This window comes from Thunnus albacares, chromosome 21 (assembly GCF_914725855.1).
Source record: "Thunnus albacares chromosome 21, fThuAlb1.1, whole genome shotgun sequence".
Classification (NCBI taxonomy): domain Eukaryota; kingdom Metazoa; phylum Chordata; class Actinopteri; order Scombriformes; family Scombridae; genus Thunnus; species Thunnus albacares.
This window is the reverse complement of record NC_058126.1, coordinates 14957597-14976611: the sequence shown is the minus strand read 5'-3', so window position 1 is coordinate 14976611 and position 19015 is coordinate 14957597. Positions and strand designations below refer to the sequence as shown.

At 40.2% G+C, this 19015-nt stretch overlaps 1 protein-coding gene across 2 annotated transcripts in view; it reads right to left on the bottom strand.

The window, feature by feature from the left end:
- Window positions 1-301: 301 nt before the first annotated feature.
- Window positions 302-19015, bottom strand: part of dok6 (docking protein 6) — a 50761-nt gene continuing 32047 nt past the window's right edge. Inside the window, exons 3-8 of one of the 2 annotated variants that reach the window (XM_044340200.1) lie at window positions 18731-18845; window positions 15114-15233; window positions 11147-11336; window positions 10584-10722; window positions 9385-9490; window positions 302-3145 (exon numbers count right to left, since the gene is read on the bottom strand). In XM_044340200.1, the coding sequence (XP_044196135.1) occupies window positions 2991-3145; window positions 9385-9490; window positions 10584-10722; window positions 11147-11336; window positions 15114-15233; window positions 18731-18845 (825 nt within the window). In that variant the 3' untranslated portion in view covers window positions 302-2990. The remainder of the gene's footprint in view (window positions 3146-9384; window positions 9491-10583; window positions 10723-11146; window positions 11337-15113; window positions 15234-18730; window positions 18846-19015) is intronic. The other variant, XM_044340201.1, reaches the window with a different exon arrangement.

The window sequence follows — 19015 nt, the reverse complement described above, 5'->3', positions numbered from 1 at the left end:
ACGTCATTGATTTCTTGTGGTGTGAGGGTGTGATAAAGCTTGTTCTAGGAAACCAAACTAGTTTCTGTAAAATGGAAGACCCCGTGTCTCTGAATAAATGCTTGAAATTCCTAAAAGAAAAGTTGAGAAGATTGTTATATTTATATTTACTGTAAAGACAGATGAGTGGGACCAATCTTCTCACCTGTCTCTTGGCAAGAAAGCAACTATGCTAATTTCCCAAAATGTCAAACTATTCCTGTAACTGAATTTTACTTACCTTTCATTCAACACTCCTGTTGACAAAAGGAAAAAATGCTGATACATGATAGAACATTCAGTTTATTACCTTTTTATCATCAAAAACATTACATATGTACATTTAGTGAAAACTGTAGTCCTACTCTCAATGTATTGAAAGTGCTATAAACATATATTCTGACAAAAACACAAAACATTTTGGACACAAACACAATCATATAATTGCAAGGACAAAAAAATCATGATGACACATCAAACCTACAAACAAGATGTACTGTGAATGGCTACGAAAACAAATGATAAAGTCAACTAGAACTTTCTCCAGTTATCTCAGTGAGTTCGGCTTTGATGCTCCAGATGTAATAGAACTTTTATACATACATTTATTAACCACACTTGAGCTAAGACTCATCTAGGGCAGAAATCTGGCCAGATATGTTGACTGTCTTTCTACAATACGTGTGACCTTTTGTAGATGGGCACTTTGAGGCTCAAATTAATATGAAGTTTGTGTTCTCTTAAATACAATATACACAATAAAGTGACAAACTTAATTTGAACACAAGATAAGTGCTTTTACTTATATCCAGTTCTACAGGAATCTAGTATCTACTGTATTTCTAGACATTAAACTCAAGACAGAACAACAACAACAAAAAAACTAAGTGAAAAAAAGTTTGACATTGAAGGACTGCTTTGCTGCCTCAAACTGATTGTCACTGGAGTCAGATTTTAGTGTCGATGCTGTAATTTCTGGATTTGCAACACAAATACAGTAAAAGAGATGATTCAGTCTCTGGTGTCAGCCAACAGTGGGCGATGTGTTACTTTCTAAATGATCTCTGGTTAAGGTGTTGCTTAGAATTATGTGTATGACATGGTGTGTCACAACTTTGTCTATTTTAAGACTTTTCAAACTGTTTTGAAGGTACAAAGCTCACTGTTTTGTCACAATGGTAAACTCAAAGGCCAAAGATGATGCTTTGATTACAGTCTCACACTCTGCGGTCTGTGTCGGAAGGCACTTCTTACTCTAGGAGGATAATGCAGAGAACATTATCATCACAGCAGTTGTGTATTCAGTGACAAATTTCACTTACATGCTACAGATAGGATTCACTGAAAATATTTTGTGGGTTTTCTGCTGATTTTGACTATTTTTAATGACAATGACCACTAATGGTATTCCCTTCTAGTTCATACTGTTGCTAATTGATGAAAAACAAGATGGTATCTGCGTCAGAATCTAGTGTGTTTTTAATCTCATTGTGTATGCTTATGATTGGAAATTTTAGTTTTTAACATTTTGGGATTTATGCTTTATTGCCAAGAGTTAAGAGAAGATGGATAATAAAATTGAAGCTACCACCAGCAGCAGGTTAGCTTAGCTTAGCACAAAAACTAGAAAAAGGAGGAAACAGCTTGGTTGGCTCTGTCCAAAGGTAACAAAATCCACCTACCAGCACCTCTAAAACTCTCTAATTAACACATAACATTTTGTTTGTTTAATCCATACAAAAAAGCGTAGAAACAACCTGTAAAACTGTGATTTTACAGGTGCTGGTGGGCAGATTTTGTTACCTTTAGACAGAGCTAGTGTAGCTGTATCCCTGTTTCTAATTTGTGCTAAGCTAAGCTAACCTGCTACTGGTATTCTTATTTAACTATCAGCTTGAAAGCTGTATTCCCAAAATGTAAAACTATTCCTTAAATGACAGTCAAAGGTGTATGGAAAAGAGAAAGCCTGAAGAGGTCCCCCAACACTTATGAAGAACACTTTTCTCATTCAAGTGAATGTGAAAGTGTGTCCAAATTTTTGAGTGGTACTGTATATTCATGGTACTTTTTCAGAATTTAAATCTTGTATGAACATAACAGCAGCTGGGTGAAAACTACTATGATTTTTTTTATTGCCACAACCGAAAACTGAGTCCCATAATGGCAATATTTCACAGGTCACAAACATCACTTCTTTCCTTTTTGCTAATAAACCAGTTATCAGATAGAGCAGAGAAGCTATTAAAATCAAATTGCGCTGCTAGTATAATGTAAGGTTGGCAATTTAAAGTAGAGGCTCCGAGAAGGTTGCATTGTATAATTTCTGACATGACAGTAATTTCCTGGTATATCAACGCACATTCCTGAATGACTTTTTCTGTGCAGGCTGTAACTGATTAAGGGCTTTAGCTGATTCATCACTGCCATCAAAGTCGGTTTTTGTGTAAGGCATTGATCAATTTCACATTCTTGAAAGGAAGCAAAGTACAGTAAGTGTGGGAGGATTATGTGTCAAAAATGGTGGAGTTTCTCTTTAAATGGTATCTGAAGCTGGACATTATTGGAACGAACCCAATGTAATTTCATCAATTTTTAGACCGAAAGCCTGTCTTAACATTGTTTTACTGCGGACCTTGGTGTGTTAGTACCTTTAACTTCTTATAAGGTGTAGTGCTTTTAAAAAAAGGGGTCATGCTGGCTGTAACAGCATAATGGCAACATAAAACACTTTAAAACTACATTTAAAGGATTTTTGGTGCAATCTTCAACGCTACTGCTGCTGTCACATGACATACCAAAAAAAAGGACATCGTCCCTTTGCAGGAGACCTTTTCATGTACCACTCTCCCTACAGTTGACACTATTGTTTCAGTATCACCAAGAAATGATATATTACACATGTCACTATACATATTTCTACAACCTCTCTACAGTGGTGGTTAAAGTGTCCAGTTTTGGTGGAGCAATTCTTGTCATTGAAGGGGTCTCAGGCTGCAACTGGATTCACGGCCACTAGAGGGCGACGGTGCCTCTTCCTGGTGCGGCCTCTCCTCCTGTTCATGCTCGTCTGACAGAAAGCTGGGGAACGTCTGTGCTCGGGGGATATAAGTCATTGTCATGCTGGTTCCTGTGGGGGAGGGAGGGGAGAAAGTGGAGAAAGACTCAATTGAATATCTTTAAAGGGATGAAATAAGTTCATCTGATTCAGTTAACTGGCCCTCACAAGAAAACAATATGGGATATTTCTAAGACAATAGATACATTATACGCCAACTGTTGCTTAGCTACTGTCCACACTGATATCTACAACAAAGAATGCAAGAATAATCCTGACATTCTTTATTTAGGTCAAACGATCCTTCGGGAAGCCTTCTGGTGTAGGTGGTTCACAGAAAATGCAAAAACAAACTTTAACACAATAACAAATGTGATGGAAAATCCACCTTTCACCTCAGATAAACAACTTAATTTCAGAGTGATCTGTGCTGTCTCATCTTCTCGGACTGCCTGCTGGTGTCTTCTCTCTCTCTCCCCCGCTCTCTCCCTCTCCACCTTAATTTAAATTAATTGGTCCAATTTGTTCTGCAGTTCATATTGGTTAACTGCACCGAGAGGGAGTAATGGATACTTGTGGGTGGAGGGCTGTTCTGTGCAACCATGAGACCATTAATAATATATTAGAATGCTGTTTGGAGATGTGCACGCTGAGGTAGGTTGAGGATAAAGTGGATGGCAGGATGCTGATCATGCACCGAACAAGGAGGAAATAGCCACTGATCAATATTTCAGGAGGTGCAAAACCTAATACAACACTGTCATCAACTCTAACCAGCAACCCTCCGACCTATAGCATGTATGTAGCTACTAATACAGCTGGCTGAGAGATGGTGATGCACATCAATACATTTCATATGTTTCAAATCCATTCACCTCCAGAGGTTAATTGAAATTTGATTAAGAAATTGAATTAGTCTTTAATTTTCTATAAGCTGGTTTCTTCTGGGGCCACATTGATGAAATTGACAAAGGGATCATTTTCTCTTCTGCTCTCGGTGCTGAAGTGCTTATTAGCAAATATGATTTTAAGCTGTGCAAATCATTCATAATAAAGCAAAGACACACACACACACTGCCTCTCCTGTGTGGTGCTGGCAGCACTAGTCATGATGCCACCAAAGGGAATCGGGCGCAGACCGCAAGACGCACTGCCAACTCACCACGACATGGAATATAAAACATGACCCAGTCAGCTTGGCAATCAATGTCAAGTGGTTGTGTGAGTGTGTGTCAGAGCCACAGAGAGGAGAACGAGTCTAGTTTAGAAAAAAAAAAAAAAGAAAAAGAAGTGTGTGTGTGTGAAGACAGTGAGGAGGAAAAACAAAGAAAAAGCATTTTCCTGTGTGAGTTAAGGAAACAGCTTGCAGGAGGAGGCAGAGAGGAGGCTAGTGTGGGTGTGAGGATGAGACCAAAACAGTACCAGCCATAACAGGTGAGTCATACACACACACACACACACACACACACACACACACATATACACATATACACCTCTGTCCTCAAGTCTTGCCTTTCCACCACTCCCTGAAATAAAGAAAAACGAGATAAGGCTCCAGCTTAAGGTTTTAAATGCAGCTCGGCCAGTTTTCTAGAAAAAAACACTGCGACTGTGCGGGTTAAAAAAAAGGGGGGGGACACTTTCTCTCCCCTTCTCCGTTGTACTTAATAGATTGCTGAAACGACTGGTGCGCAACCAGGCATATCCTTTTCACATCTTTGCCAAGACAATCCCTCTCCTCAACCAAGGCCAATTTGGGCTGCAAAAAAAAAAGAAGAGGCAGGGAGCCCAGCGCAGACAGAGAGGGCGAAACAGATCTCATCAGCTTCTCTGTTATAAACAGCAGTGTCTGTTGTGTGATGCCAGACCCCTGACGAGAGCCACGTTTTTGGACAGGACACTCGAATGTACACACAAAAAAATAAAAAATAAAAAAAGAGAGAGAGAGATGGTGTCAGCATGCCTCCTCTTCTCTTATCCCTATGAGAAGCAGACAGTGATTTGTCAGTGCCTTTTCATTACCAGGGAAGGTCATGTCATCCTATCTGGCCTGGGGTGGCAGCTGCTGGGCCGGAGCAGGCAAGACAGGCAGGGAGGGCACTCACACACACACACACACATACACACACACACTGACAGATACAATGGCGGGCCCAGACACACACAAGCGGCTATTCATGCATTCATGTAGGCACACACACCTGTCTGCACCTTCCTTCCTCACAGCACGATAACCCAGGTGGCATCCTAGTAACAGCTGTAACCAGAGAAAGAGAAGCTGCCTGTACCACAAACTCCAGATTATGCAAGACTGCTGACATCCAGCTTTGTGTCTTTTGTGTGGTAAAACAGCCACAATGAAACGGAGAAAAAAAAAGATCAATCCAGCTCACCCTAAAGATTGGGTCAGTTCATTTAAATCTGGATTCAAATATTGGACGCTGATGACTGAGATTTAAAACTTTCCCTGGTGGCTCCATGCATCCGCCGGAAAGAGACCGAAACAGTTGACCTAAGTTTTACCTGGCTGTAATGAATTTTTCATGGGATTCAGTTTTTGCATCTACATCTACTATGTTCCATGTCGCCTGTTGCAGATAAGACACTGTTATCATCCTTTCCTCCTATCATCTTGTCCCCACGCCTTTGATACTTGCTCCCTCTCTGTAAAATCCCCTCGTATCACTCCCAGCCGATCAAACTAAGAACAGCGCTCCATTCCATTAGAATTGCTAATGCTACGGCACTAAACTGTGGAGCACAATGAAATGCAGGAAGACAGAGAGAGAGAGAGAGTGTGTGTGTGTGTGTGTGTGTCTGAAAAGGCACAAAAATTACATAAAAATGAGTCCATGAAAAAATACAAGCATTCTTGTCCCTTTTCTATTCCAATATTAGAGTTAGTAATTGAACCATTTCTGACAGGCATGGCGTCTTGCTCTTTTAACTCAGAAACTTTAAAGTGCACTTATTTCTTTGCATCAGCAAACTCGGAGAACACAGCAGTTTCAGTGAGATGCAAAAGGGTGAGTAACATTAGGGGAAGTGGAGGTGGAAGGCAGTAGAAAGTAGATCCATTGTCTTAGTGTCGAGTTTCTGCAGATTAAAGAAATTATATTAGGTTTTACCACAGCACATCCCTCAGTTTCTTTTAAATAAAATACATTTGACAATTATTAATTTCAATTATGGAAAACAAGGCTTCTGGGAAGCATTTTTGAGAAATTTCCAGCTAAATAAAAAGCAGATGTGAAATACAGTGTATTAAAATAAAGGTGGTACAGTTCTTCACTTGCCAGGTCCCCCGTTAACTCAGGATGAGAAATAAACAAATAGGTGAATAAACCTCAACGGGACAGGAATCTGTGTTCCTTAATTATTCCCCCGGACCCGCAGGGTATTTGAAAGCAACCCGTGCATGACTCAGCAAATTGACTGTGCTGATTGGATATTCATCATGCACACGGTGATACAGCCAAGGAGCAAAAAAACAGCCAACCATCATGGTCCAAAAACCTTATTTCTTACCTCTATTCATACCCAAATCATTATTTCAGTGAGTAATATTAATATTATTACTGAAAAATAAAATGATGTATACATTTCTGAATTCCAGTCAAAGCAAATACCCACTACTATAAACTGGAAACACTGGTAAACACTTATACTAATGTCCTGGAAATTTCAAGAATTTTTTTCAATAATTTCCTAAAAGTAGCTGCTGTGTGACTGGAAATTCTTTTCTTTGAAAGGGTTATATAATTCAGTAATACATATAGTTGTTTATAGTAGTATATATGTATATGTATATGTATATATACTAATGAATTTTTAAGAAAGAATATAATATGCTAATATGAAGTTTGACAAACAAAACTACACTGAAAACTAAGTGTTTTAAAGAAAAGTCTAATTAATTAAGATTTTTTGCAGACTAACAACTATGTATGAACCCAAACATAATGAGTAGAAACCAATATAACACTTTTTCTATCTTTTCTTATCATCTGTAGCACCCTTTTTCCGTAAAATGTCCTAAAACTTAACCATTAAATACCTGCAAAGTACTCTTTTGCACATTTAAGTATTTCCTTGAGGATTTTCTAACAACCTTTGGCTAATGTAAGAACTTAACTTATGGCTTTGGCCACTGTATACATGTCAAAATATGTACACAGCTGTGTACGAAGGTGTGATTATAAAACAGGAGATGTAAAAATCTTCTGCCAATGAGGAATCAGTGCAATAACTGTGTATTGCTTTGCTCGTCTAAGGACTCCTTGCAGCCGTGTTAAAAGCAACAACAGCACCTGACATGTGTGAGCTTCTCCTGTCATGCCTTTCACAGTCCAAACAACCGGTGTCACAGCAGGAGTTAAACTCCTGTCACTTCCTGGAATCACCTACTCTTCCTCCTTGTCTGACGAGACCTTTCACTGCGTCCTCAAACACACTGATGCATTCAATTTATTCATGGGGGAAAGAGGAGAGATAATGGTAGCGCTGAATGCGTATGAGCAGCGGAAAAAAGAAGGTGGAGGGTTGTTCCGATTCGGACAGACACACAGAGAAAGTGTGGGAGGAGCAGTGAGGATGCCAGGGTGATGGATGAGGGAGAAGCTCCTCTGCTCACCAGAGTTTAAAAGGAAGAGTTTAAAAGGAGAGTTTACAGAGACTGGGCCTATAAATAATGACCCTGGCATGCTCAAGCTTTTCTATTGACTGTATATGTATATAAGAACATGTTGATGTTTGGAATTGAAGACTCCCATTTTGCTTTAAAGCTTATCAGGCCACAATTAAATGATAATGAAAAAAGAAATCCAGCCTTAGCTTCTAAAAGAAAATGATGACGTCAGAGCGACTTTCATCTTTGCCTGGCTTTCTGTTTTGCTCTATCAGTGAAAGCCAAAAGGCCCATAATCCTCAGATAAGTCTACTAATCAACTAATACCATGGACACAGCGTAATCTCATCAGCTCACTAATCACCTTTCTGCCTCTGGTCTATATCTAGACATTAACACACAAACACACACTCTCTTTCTTATGTGTGTGTGTGTGTGTGTGTGTACATTAAGTGCACATAAAGGACATACAGTGCTGAGACTGAATGTAGTAGGGCATCTGCTGGAATATCTGTGTATTTGTTGTGACATTAATCTCTCTCTCCTTCACTCACACACACACACACACACATACACACAGAGACATGAGTGCATTTACTTGCAACCACACACAAATAGTTTTATCTGTGTGTCTTTGTTGTTGATCAAAAGAGAAATAATGTTCAGAATAGAAGATAGAAGAATAGTGTTCAAAACAGTAAAATAATACAGCTTTGACTACAGTTAAAACATTATGATGAGCTGTATACAAATCTATACTGAACTATCATGACTTAAGACTAGACTTCAGAACTAAACACATGTTATTTGAAATGAGGAAGTTTCCAAGTTACTTTTATATAAATGACAGTCCATGTTTAGAGGGTTGATATGTTTAGATTTTCAAGTTCCAACCTGATCTGTGAATTTTACCGGGATTAATGAGGCCAGGCTTTATTGCAATAGAGCGTAATAATATTTTTGACCTTTTTTGGAGGCCAAACATAAATAAGAACATTTTTAAATTCTCACATACTGTCAGCACTGAGTTTAATAGCAATACAATGTTTCAGTTATAGACTTTTGCACCAAATTCACAAGATGAAACAACATCTTTATACATACTAGAGCCACAGGCTGCAACAGCCAATCAAAAGGGGTGACAAATCCAAACACCTGGGGCAAATTAATGATAAAAGAAAACCTTAAAACAAGACACAAAATGTATGTCAAGGTTCACAGAATAAAAATGAAAAATAGAAATAGAAAGAAAAGAAGTTCAAATAAGCTAGATGAGGGTGAAAGTCTATGTTAATGTTATGTTATGTTGTGTCACCATCTTGTATTTGTTGCTTGTGAGTAGATTTTTGTATGGTCTATATACTGTATATTGAAAAAAAGATGGAGAAAATATAATTTCATGATTTAATTAATTTCAGAATTCCTATCAACAACCAAAGCATTTGTTCTGCACAGATAATAAATGTTCCTGAGGTTAATAAATGTAGTGATATTTGTAGATTTGTAAGGTTTACTCGTATAATTCCTCCATTGCAGGAAAGAAATATTCTCCCCCAGCATATCTTTCTGTTTCTCCACCTGTCTTTCCTTCACATCCGCTGCGGTCCACACATTACCACTGACACGAGTAGGTAAAGAAATAGCAACACTGTGTGTATGATAATTAGTAACTCCATGCCTGTACCTTGGTAACTGTAGAGATCTCCCACGCTGTTCTGACGCGTGATGTGCTGCCAGTAGGCGCTGCGAGGCAGGGAGATGGACTTGGTTAGCATCTCTCTGGAGTGGATCTGAAACAGACAGAGAGAGCTTACAGTGTCTCTCACTTTCTGTCACTCACTCACAACAGGGGGAAAATGCTCCACTTATGTCAGTAAACAAAGCCGTATATTGCTGGTTGAAATGCGTGCCTCTGTTTGGAATAGCTGTGAGATGAGGATTCATTTGGGATCATGATGTTGTTGTTGTGCCACTGGATGGATTTTGCAATGCATCTTAGACCCAGACTGCAGTTCTGCATGTTATAGAAACTATGAAATATGTCATTACTTCATTGGGAAAGTGCGATAGAAATCTGCAGTGATAAACATACTACTTCCTACACATACTGCAATTGCGTACGGTCAGTTTTGTGTAGCTATCTGCATGATTTATAGAGCTGAGGGTAAATGCTGCATTTGGAGATGTTCCCAAATGGTGGGGTCCAAGAGCATGGCCATATGGTCAAGGCTCATCAAACACTAGGCAGGCCTACATAAATAAAGAATACAGATGATAGCAGGGAGGAGGGGAGGCAGGAAGGAAGGAAGGAGGAAGGGATGGATGGGTGTTGTGATGGAAGGAGGGAGCGGAGGCCAAGACCATGGGCTGGCAGAGGGCTCTGGGTCCAAGGTGGCACTTTTGAAGAAAGATCAGGCAGCACATACCTACAGAGAATTGTGTATTCTTGAGTATGTGTGAAAATCATGATGTTGCTTTTGTGCTCATTTATTGGTTTCTAAAAATAATTCTGTGAACAGCTTCAATGAAATGCTTGTTTGATCAGCCTAAATCAAACAGGCAGCGTAGAAACCATTGAAACAGTAGAGACAATAGGCTTTTTTAAAAATTAAATATCAGTTTTTTGTGTGTGTGTATGGATGCATGTTCACTGCAGTCTTTGTAAAAATGCTTCTTGCTCCTTGTTTCTTTCCAACATCAACCGGATATTTTAGATATGATATAAAAGTGACGCACACTATGTACGCACTTAATAATTATTCCAGGAACAATTGTATGTTGACACTCATTATTAGCTGTTTGCAATGTTGGCAGCACAAGAATAAAACTGTGGGTATCAGATAAACAACCAAAATGTAAAAAAAAAAAACTGTAAAACTCTACCTGGGAGCTCTTCTCCATCTCCTCCATCATCCTCTCATGCTGCTGGGCAATGGCCAGCGTGGCTGAGTGGACCCGCTGGTAGATCATCTCGCCCTCCCGCGTCTGGAACGTGAACAAACCCTCTCCTGTGTCACACATCCTGCGCCAGGAACACACACACAGAGAGAGAGAGAAAGAAAGAGAGAGAGAGAGAAGTACACACACCTTGATCGCACTCACTCTTGGATTGCTGATTTACAAAAATGCATGGTTGGATGTGCACTTACAGAGAAGCACATTGATATAATAGCCCACTGAAGTCACAAACACACACACACACACACACACATGCGTGAGTAGATACAGCACATAAACAGACACATTCACAGAGGCCACCTGTCACATCATCGCCTGAAGGGCTCTGCGGCAAATGTTGATATCCTGGGATGTTTTGGATATCCAAAGTTGCTTTGTTAAAGTTTTGATGACATTTCCAAAGTTTTTTTTTTTCCTCCTCCCAGCGCCAACATTTCAATCACACGCACACACACACAACATAAGCACATATTTGCATGCACACACACCTTCCTGACTCAAAAGTGAACCAGGTGGAGTCTCGACCGTATCTGCGGAGGGAGCTAAGAGGCCACATGACGAGTTTGAGGCGAGCGTTGTGAATGTCCCAAAGGTAGATGTTTTCATGGGTGATCTGCATGGTGCACTCCCCGTAGATGTCCAGGTTAGGGGTAGGCATCAGGTACACGTTAAAGCGTTCTGAAAAGATTCACAAAAACTTGCATCACAAACTGGAGAACTCTGGCATGGCATACTGTTAGTTTGACCATTAACATTTTGTTTACACCCAGTGTCGTAGACTTGGTTCATTTATATTATGGGATAACATATTTTCTCACTTATAGTGGTATCTCACCATTCGGATAGTCTCAGTTTTATTTGTCATTGCCTTGTCATTTGCCTTGATGACAGCTTTGCACACTATTGGCAATATCTTAACCAGTTTCATGAGGTAGTCACATGGGATGGTTTTCAATTAACAGGTGTGCCTTATCAAAAGTTATTTGGTGGAATTCCTTGTCTTCTTAATGTGTTTGAGACCATCAGTTGTGTTGTGCCAAGGTAGTGTTGGTATACAGTAAATAGCCCTATTCAACTAATGTAGTAATCCATATTATGGCAAGAACTGCAAGAACTAAGTAAAGAAAAATGACTGTCCATCATTACTTTAAGACATGAAGGACAGTCAATCCAGAAAAATCTCAAGAACTTTGAAAATTTCTTCAGGTGAAGTCGCAAAAACCATCAAACACTATGATGAAACTGGTTCTCATGAGGACCTCCCCGGAAAAGGAGGACCAAGAGTTACCTCTGCTGCAGAGGAGAAGTTCATTAGAGTTACCAGCCTCAGAAATCACCAATTAACAGCATCTCAGATTAGAGCCCAAATCAATGCTTCCCAGAGTTCAAGTAGCAGACACATCTCAACATCAGCTGTTCAGAAGAGACTGCGTGAATCAGGCCTTCAGGATCTAACTTCTGCAAAGAAACCACTACTGAGGGAGACCAATAAGAAGAAGAGAAACACTAGGAAAGGATGTTAGACCAGTGGAAATCTGTGCTTTGGTCTGTTGAGTCCAAATTCGAGATTTTTGGTTCCCACTGGCGTGTCTTTGTGAGACACAGAGAAGGTGAATGGAGGGTATCTGCATGTGTGGTTCCCACTGTGAAGCATGGAGGAGGAGGTGTGATGCTTTGCTGGTGACACTGTTTTATTCAGAATTCAAGGCACACTTAACCAGCATGGCTACCACAACATTCTGCAGTGAAATGCCATCTGGTTTGTGGATTAGTGGAACCATCATTTGTTTTCCAACAGGACAATGACCCAAAACACACCTCCAGGCTATGTAAGGGCTATTTGACCAAGAAGGAGAGTGACGGAGTGCTGCATCAGATGACCTGGCCTCCACAATCACCCAACCCCAACCCAACTGAAATGATTTGGGATGAGTTGAGGCGCAGTGTGATGGAAAAGCAGCCAACAAGTGCTCAGCATATGTGGGAACTCCTTCAAGACTGTTGGAAAAGCGTTCAGGGTGACGACCTCATGAAGCTAGGTGAGAGAATACCAAGTTTGCAAAGCTGTCGTCAAAGCAAAAGGTGCCTACTTTGAGAAATCTAAAATATGACACAACAAACATATTTTGCTTAGTTAATGCTTTTTTTGCTTGCCCCATAATTTCATATATATTATTTCATAGTTCTGATGTCTTCAGTATTGATCTACAATTTAGAAAACAGTAAAAATAAAGAAAAACCCTTGAATGAGTAAGTGTGTCCAAACTTTTGACTGGTACTGTACATGTATTTACTTTGCATGAATTTACTCTTTATAGCAATAGTTTGTTTTGGAAAATGGTTATTAACTTTCTTGCCAAGAATTAGATGAGATACAAGATTGATACTCTCATGTAAAGTAAATATAAAGCTACCGCTAGCAGCTTAGCTCAGCAGAGCAAATCAGCTAGCCTGCACACCTTCTGCTAAAGTATGCTAAGCTAAACTCAGCTAAGCTAAACTGACCATCTCCAGGCTATAGCCTTTCCGCTTTTTAGCTTTTCTTATCTAACTCTTGGCAAGAAAGTAAAAAAGCATATTTCCCAACTTGTTGAACTATTCCTATTCCTTAAATAAACAGAATTCCTGATTCTCAAGGGCGTCCAAATAATTATTGAGAATTAGAAAATGTCTGCTGTTAGCAACACTAAACACAAACAGATTATTTTTCCTTATCCTTAGATACCTTATCGCACCTGAATGATTCAAGTCGTTCTAGCTGTAATTTATCAGATGTTATCCACTAACCACAATGGTAAACACAAGTATCATTCTCAACAGCTTGTGCAAGCATGAATTTTCCTTCCCTCGTATTTGTAATGAACAAATTATGGATAAAAAAGTGAAGTTAAACCATCTAAGCTAAGTAGTTTGAGGTGTGGCTTTGTTTAAATCCTAAAAGGAGTTTTATGAGAGCCTGATTAAGTTCTTAGTTCTTATCAGGAGATAGATTATTCTTCCCTCTCTGCGTGTGAGTCTGAGATATATGGGGTGTTAGGGGGATGGGAAGGGTAGTTTTCACATAATTTAAGCTCTGTGCTCGCAGAAACAAATGTGTGGGGTTTGCTTCATCCTTCTGGATAGGAATTTTGTATGTAATTTCAGTAACTACTAACAACACCACTAAAGTGACTTCCACCCACTGTACTTATCTCTTACTCATTTTTTATTTTGTGGCCTCTTATCCTAGTTTTTTTTTAAATAGCACATTACCTTCACCTACAGTGGGTCTAACTAGGCATCAAGTCAGCTGGTCTGGGATCAAGGAGCCAAATCTGCCCATTCACATTAAACTAACTCTCTGAGGCAGACAGAGAGAGGACGAGAGACTTCTCCATAATCTAAATTAGTTCTCACTAATTACGCTTAATGATTCAAAATAATCCATGTGTCTACAGTGGATAGAAAATGGCAATGTCATAGTGTGGCGTATTTTTAGGGACAGTGAAAATGAACTCCGATCTAATTATCGGCCCCCGCTGTTTGGGGAGGGCTACTAATTGAAAGGCCCAAGCCTCTTGTTTCATTCACTCATAACGGCAGCAGCGAGACGCTGGCTTAGTTATCTCCAGAGCACTCCGCTGTAAGTTTTGCGTGAGCACTGAACAGCAGGGCTCCTGCCACAAGAAAAGGAAGAGGGATTGTGTTGTTACACTTCAGTTGGTTCGCCGCAGCACAGTCAAAAACTTGTATTTTGATATCTTAAATAAATGAGTCCAAGTTGTTGAAGAATACAATTTCACTTTACGGTTGCACTGAAATGAAATGGGTTGAAATGACGGCAGATTCTTTTCAATTACTCGCCCTTTTACAACTTTAAACTGCTCTTCTTTGCCTGTTGCCTTTTCGATTTCCTCCGCGAGTTTACAAATTACACAGAGAATGAGCTCCACTGTGATAGCAGCGCCCCGTTGTCTCCTCTCTTTTCCATTTCCATTTCCTGGGAGTGGAATATGTGGGGAAGCACATTTATTTCACATGGCTTTAGGAGCCATAATCTCATCCATCTCTGTGACAAGCTTCATTATGAGGGAAGCCAGTGATGCACAGCACTTCTCATTAGGCCTGGAACAGAGCCCCGACCACAGCCTGTGACCTGTGCTCTAACTCACACACACACCGGTTTCCTTCAACACACACACACATTCAAACGTACTTCTGAAGTTGAACCAACATGAGCTAATGTAACTAAAGATGGTTACAGGGGACTTTGGATCAGATATTGACAAAAAATGGCCCTTATTAGCCAGGCCTAATTGGACAGTGGCTGTTCTGCTCCCATAACCCTCTGAGGGCTCAGTTGCATTAACACATACAGGCCTGGACTGCAACCGCTAACTGCTTGGTGGCGGGCTGAGTGAGGGAGATTGACCCTGAATGGCTGTCTGTGTTAGCAGGGACTAATTGGGCACTCACCGTTCTGCTCCCGCTGCACCCCCGCTGCTAACAGGTCTGGTTCTCCCAGGCTGATGTCGTTGAGACGGCTGCCCAGGCACTCCACACACAGCAGCTTACACCATTCCTCTGCATCCAGCTCTGCATACAGCCACACAGCGGCACAGCATTAAGGCACCATCAAACACACACATACTTCCTCCATATCCAACACTGCAGGCACAATAAAACATACTGTCCAGATTATACTACCGCAGCTATGCTTGCTTTAGTGTGTTTCCACATACACATGCACGTAAATCACCAAAGGAATTTACGAATAAAACGCTGCATGTACAGGACATGAGTACAGCTAACAGTAACCAGGGGGGAGAAAAATCAATCTGATCGATTCGGTGCAGATTAAAAGAGGCAGTGAGTTCAGCAACAGCCAACGACAGATGAATGCTAAGTTTTTCCTCCCTCCTACGCCAATACTCAGTTCCAAGGCTGTACAATATAAGTAGCTCTGTCACAAACTGGTGATCATCTATTCACACAATCAATAAGTTAATTCCCAAATTGAAGGAAGGCTTTAGCTTTAGCTTGTTAATTGGAAAGGAAATGTAAGTAGGAAACAAAATAGGCTACAGGATATTTCAACAGAATGAGATGGTTAAAGGAATAGTTCGACATTTTGGGAAGTGCACTTATTTGCTTTCTTGCTGAGAGTTAGATGAGAGGATCAATACCACCCTCATGTCTTAAATATGAAGCTACCAGACAGCTAGCTTAGCTTAGCATTAAGACTGGAAACATAGAGAAACAGCTGGCCTGGCTCCTTCAGATGGTAACAAAATCCATCTACCGGCACCTTTAAAGCTCTCTCACTAATTAAGATGTTCTATCTCATTTGTTTAATCCGTACTTAAACTAAAGCATAAAAATGACACGTTGGGGTTTTATGAGGGGTTAGCTTAGTTTACCAGCTACTGGTAATAGCTTCATATTTAGCGTCAAGACGAAGTATTTCCCAAAATAGTGAACTATTCCCTTAAAGGTTCATTGGAATAGTCATTTTGTGGAATTTCGGACTAAATCAGGACAATTGTGATTACTGACTCTTTTTAAAGCAGCAGTCTGTGTGTAGAAACTGAGTTCTGTGTGGGAAGTTAAGTCTACTACACGTGACAGCTGGCACTTAAAGGCGGGAGGGCATTCATTGTAAAACTGAATTTTTTAATCGGAGGCTAATTAGAGAGACAAATGATTTCATGAATCAAATCTGGAAGTCTGCGTGGCAGTCTGTTGTTTGTGAATACCAATTTTCCTTCCTGTTAAGTCCAAAAAAAAAAAAAAAAAAATAGTGTTTACCATGGAGAAGATTTCCAATTGTCTTATGTGAGCTTTTGGTGAGAGTTACTGAAGTATGAAATGAGGCAAACGCTGGAGTTGTTTATCTTTGTGAAGCTCCTTAACTCTAAGCCCTGTGGAATTCTGGGATATGTGAGTATGGCCAGTGATGTGTACAGAGACACATGTGGAGGTGCGGGAACACCACTGCGATTCTGTGTCTATTAATCAAAAGTCATCACATGCTGGTGTAATGTGTGTGTGTGTTGAGGTATTTTCACTTCATTCACATTAGACTAACTTGTGTGTAGCTGGCAGAGTAAGACAGCCTGTTTGTCAGATCAACTCCAGTGTCCAATGGGACATATCTATACAGCTTTGGAGGGTGAAGGAAAGGTCTGCTGCTGCCTGGAGCTCTTCATTCGCGCACAAGAAAAAGCAAAAATACACATGCACACACACTCACACATGCACTCATAGGCAGCAGCTTTGGACTTTAGCCCCTTGCTCATGCCTCCCCAGATTCAGATTTTCTCATTCAGAGTAAGTGCCTCTAAACTCCCACACTTTTAAGGCCAGTGAGTGGAAAATTGGCTAAACAAACACTTCATTAGCATAGAGGCAGTCTATGTGCAATGCATGAAGAAATATGTTAGGAGGATGTCTGCATGTGCTTCTGGGGGTGGATGTGTAGGTGTTTGATGGAATGTGATGGAGTAGCGTTTTGTGTTAGCTAAGAGTGTGTGAAGATGCAAGAAAAAAAACAAGATGAGGTTATGGAGTGAGAGAATGTGTGAGATATTAATCAGGATGGTTTGTCTCTACTGATTTCAGCAGCAGCTTATGGTTATACAATAATGTGTTATTTACAGTTTCTTTGGACCTGATCCAGATGTGGAATGTCAGGAGTTAACAAGCTTTGCACTATTCATATCTCATCTCAGTTCAATCTGCAGGTCACACTCACATATCTCTTTATGGTGCCTATTTGACAGATGCACACAAAGCACATAACTGTCAAAAAAGTAAGATCTGTTACTCTTTTGTTCAGTTCTTTGTTTCATTGACAGCACACTAAACAACATAGCACCGCTTGGATGGAGGCATCAAAGTTTATTTTAAATATGAAATATCAGGAGATCTTCATAAAACCGTATTACTTTTTTCTTTTACAAAACAGTCAACGCTTCACACTGTTTTGACATATTTGTATAGAAGTTTGCAGTTTGCTTTGCTATTGCCAGATTCAGTTTGCAGATCCAAACTCCCATTGGCACTGCCCTGTAGTAGGAAGGCTGAATGCCAAATTAGCAACACAGAACTCAGAAAAAGACCTATTTTACTTCTACTACTTTGATGGACACTTAGAAAATTTGATTCAAATAAGAAAATTTAAAAACACAAAACCACTATTATCAAGTATTTCTTACTATATGTGGCATTTTAAGTAAATCTACAACGACAGAAATGGGAAGCGAGGGGTGAAAATGTTAGGTGGGTTCCAAGAATTGAAGGACTATGAGAGGTCAGTGGACACAGGGTGATAAAGACATCCATATGGTGGTGTGAAGGGGAAGGCTGTGGGCATGGAAATGAGCCAAGATTGGGAGAGAGAGAGAGAAAGAGTAAGTGATCATGGGAAACAGACTAAAGCCAGCCACTCTAAGTTCAATAATCTTAGCCCCGAGGTTTACTGATACATCTCTCTATCAACAGGTATTTGATCAGCACACACTTGCACCTACTAGCACACACTTACAAGGCTAGAGTGTAAGGATGTTCATCCGTATCTGTTTAGCAGCAGCACATTAAGGTGCATCCACCTTATCAAGCCGTTGCCTTTCTCCACGTCCAGCTGCGTTTATTTGCACCTCAAGTGGACTTTTGCATCTCAACCAAACCATGTGCAGATGCTTCTTGGCTTCCTGTCCACGTATTAGAAGCAATCTCCATTGTTACAGTCCGTAATTGGGTTGAAACACACTGCAAACGATGCCCAATATCATACCTTCAATATGATAAATCAATATTTCGGAACAGATCCTCCTACTTCTTAATATAGCGGCAAATGAGCATCACTTCGCTAAACTCCAGTTCTCCTCTGCCTCTTTCACCTCTCTCTCATTCTCTTTTACTTACTCTGCCTTACACTTCTGACTCTTCCTCTAAACTTTTCACAAACCACCCCTCCAATCCTCATCCAACACCTTCTGACACAGAATAAACAAAAAAAAAGTTGCCTCCATTCCCTTGCTGTTATACTGTAGCTGAAAAAGTCTTATTTGAATGGAGGGAAAGGCACTTACCTGATTCACAAGCAAATGTCTTGGACGTGTCATCACAGAAGATAATCACCACAGCATGCTTTTTTGTCTCCCGTGGCATCCGGGTAATGTTCTTGATATTATGGAGCTCAGTGATCTAAGGAGGACGGAGAGAATGGCAGGAACACATTACCTTGAATGAACACAGCCAGCAGCAGCAGCAGCAACAAGGCTTAATTGCCATCTTGCACTGCTTTGCTGAAAGTGCAATAGCAGTTAGAGGCTTAGCACATAAAGAATGGCGAAGTAAAATAGAAATGTGGGTGA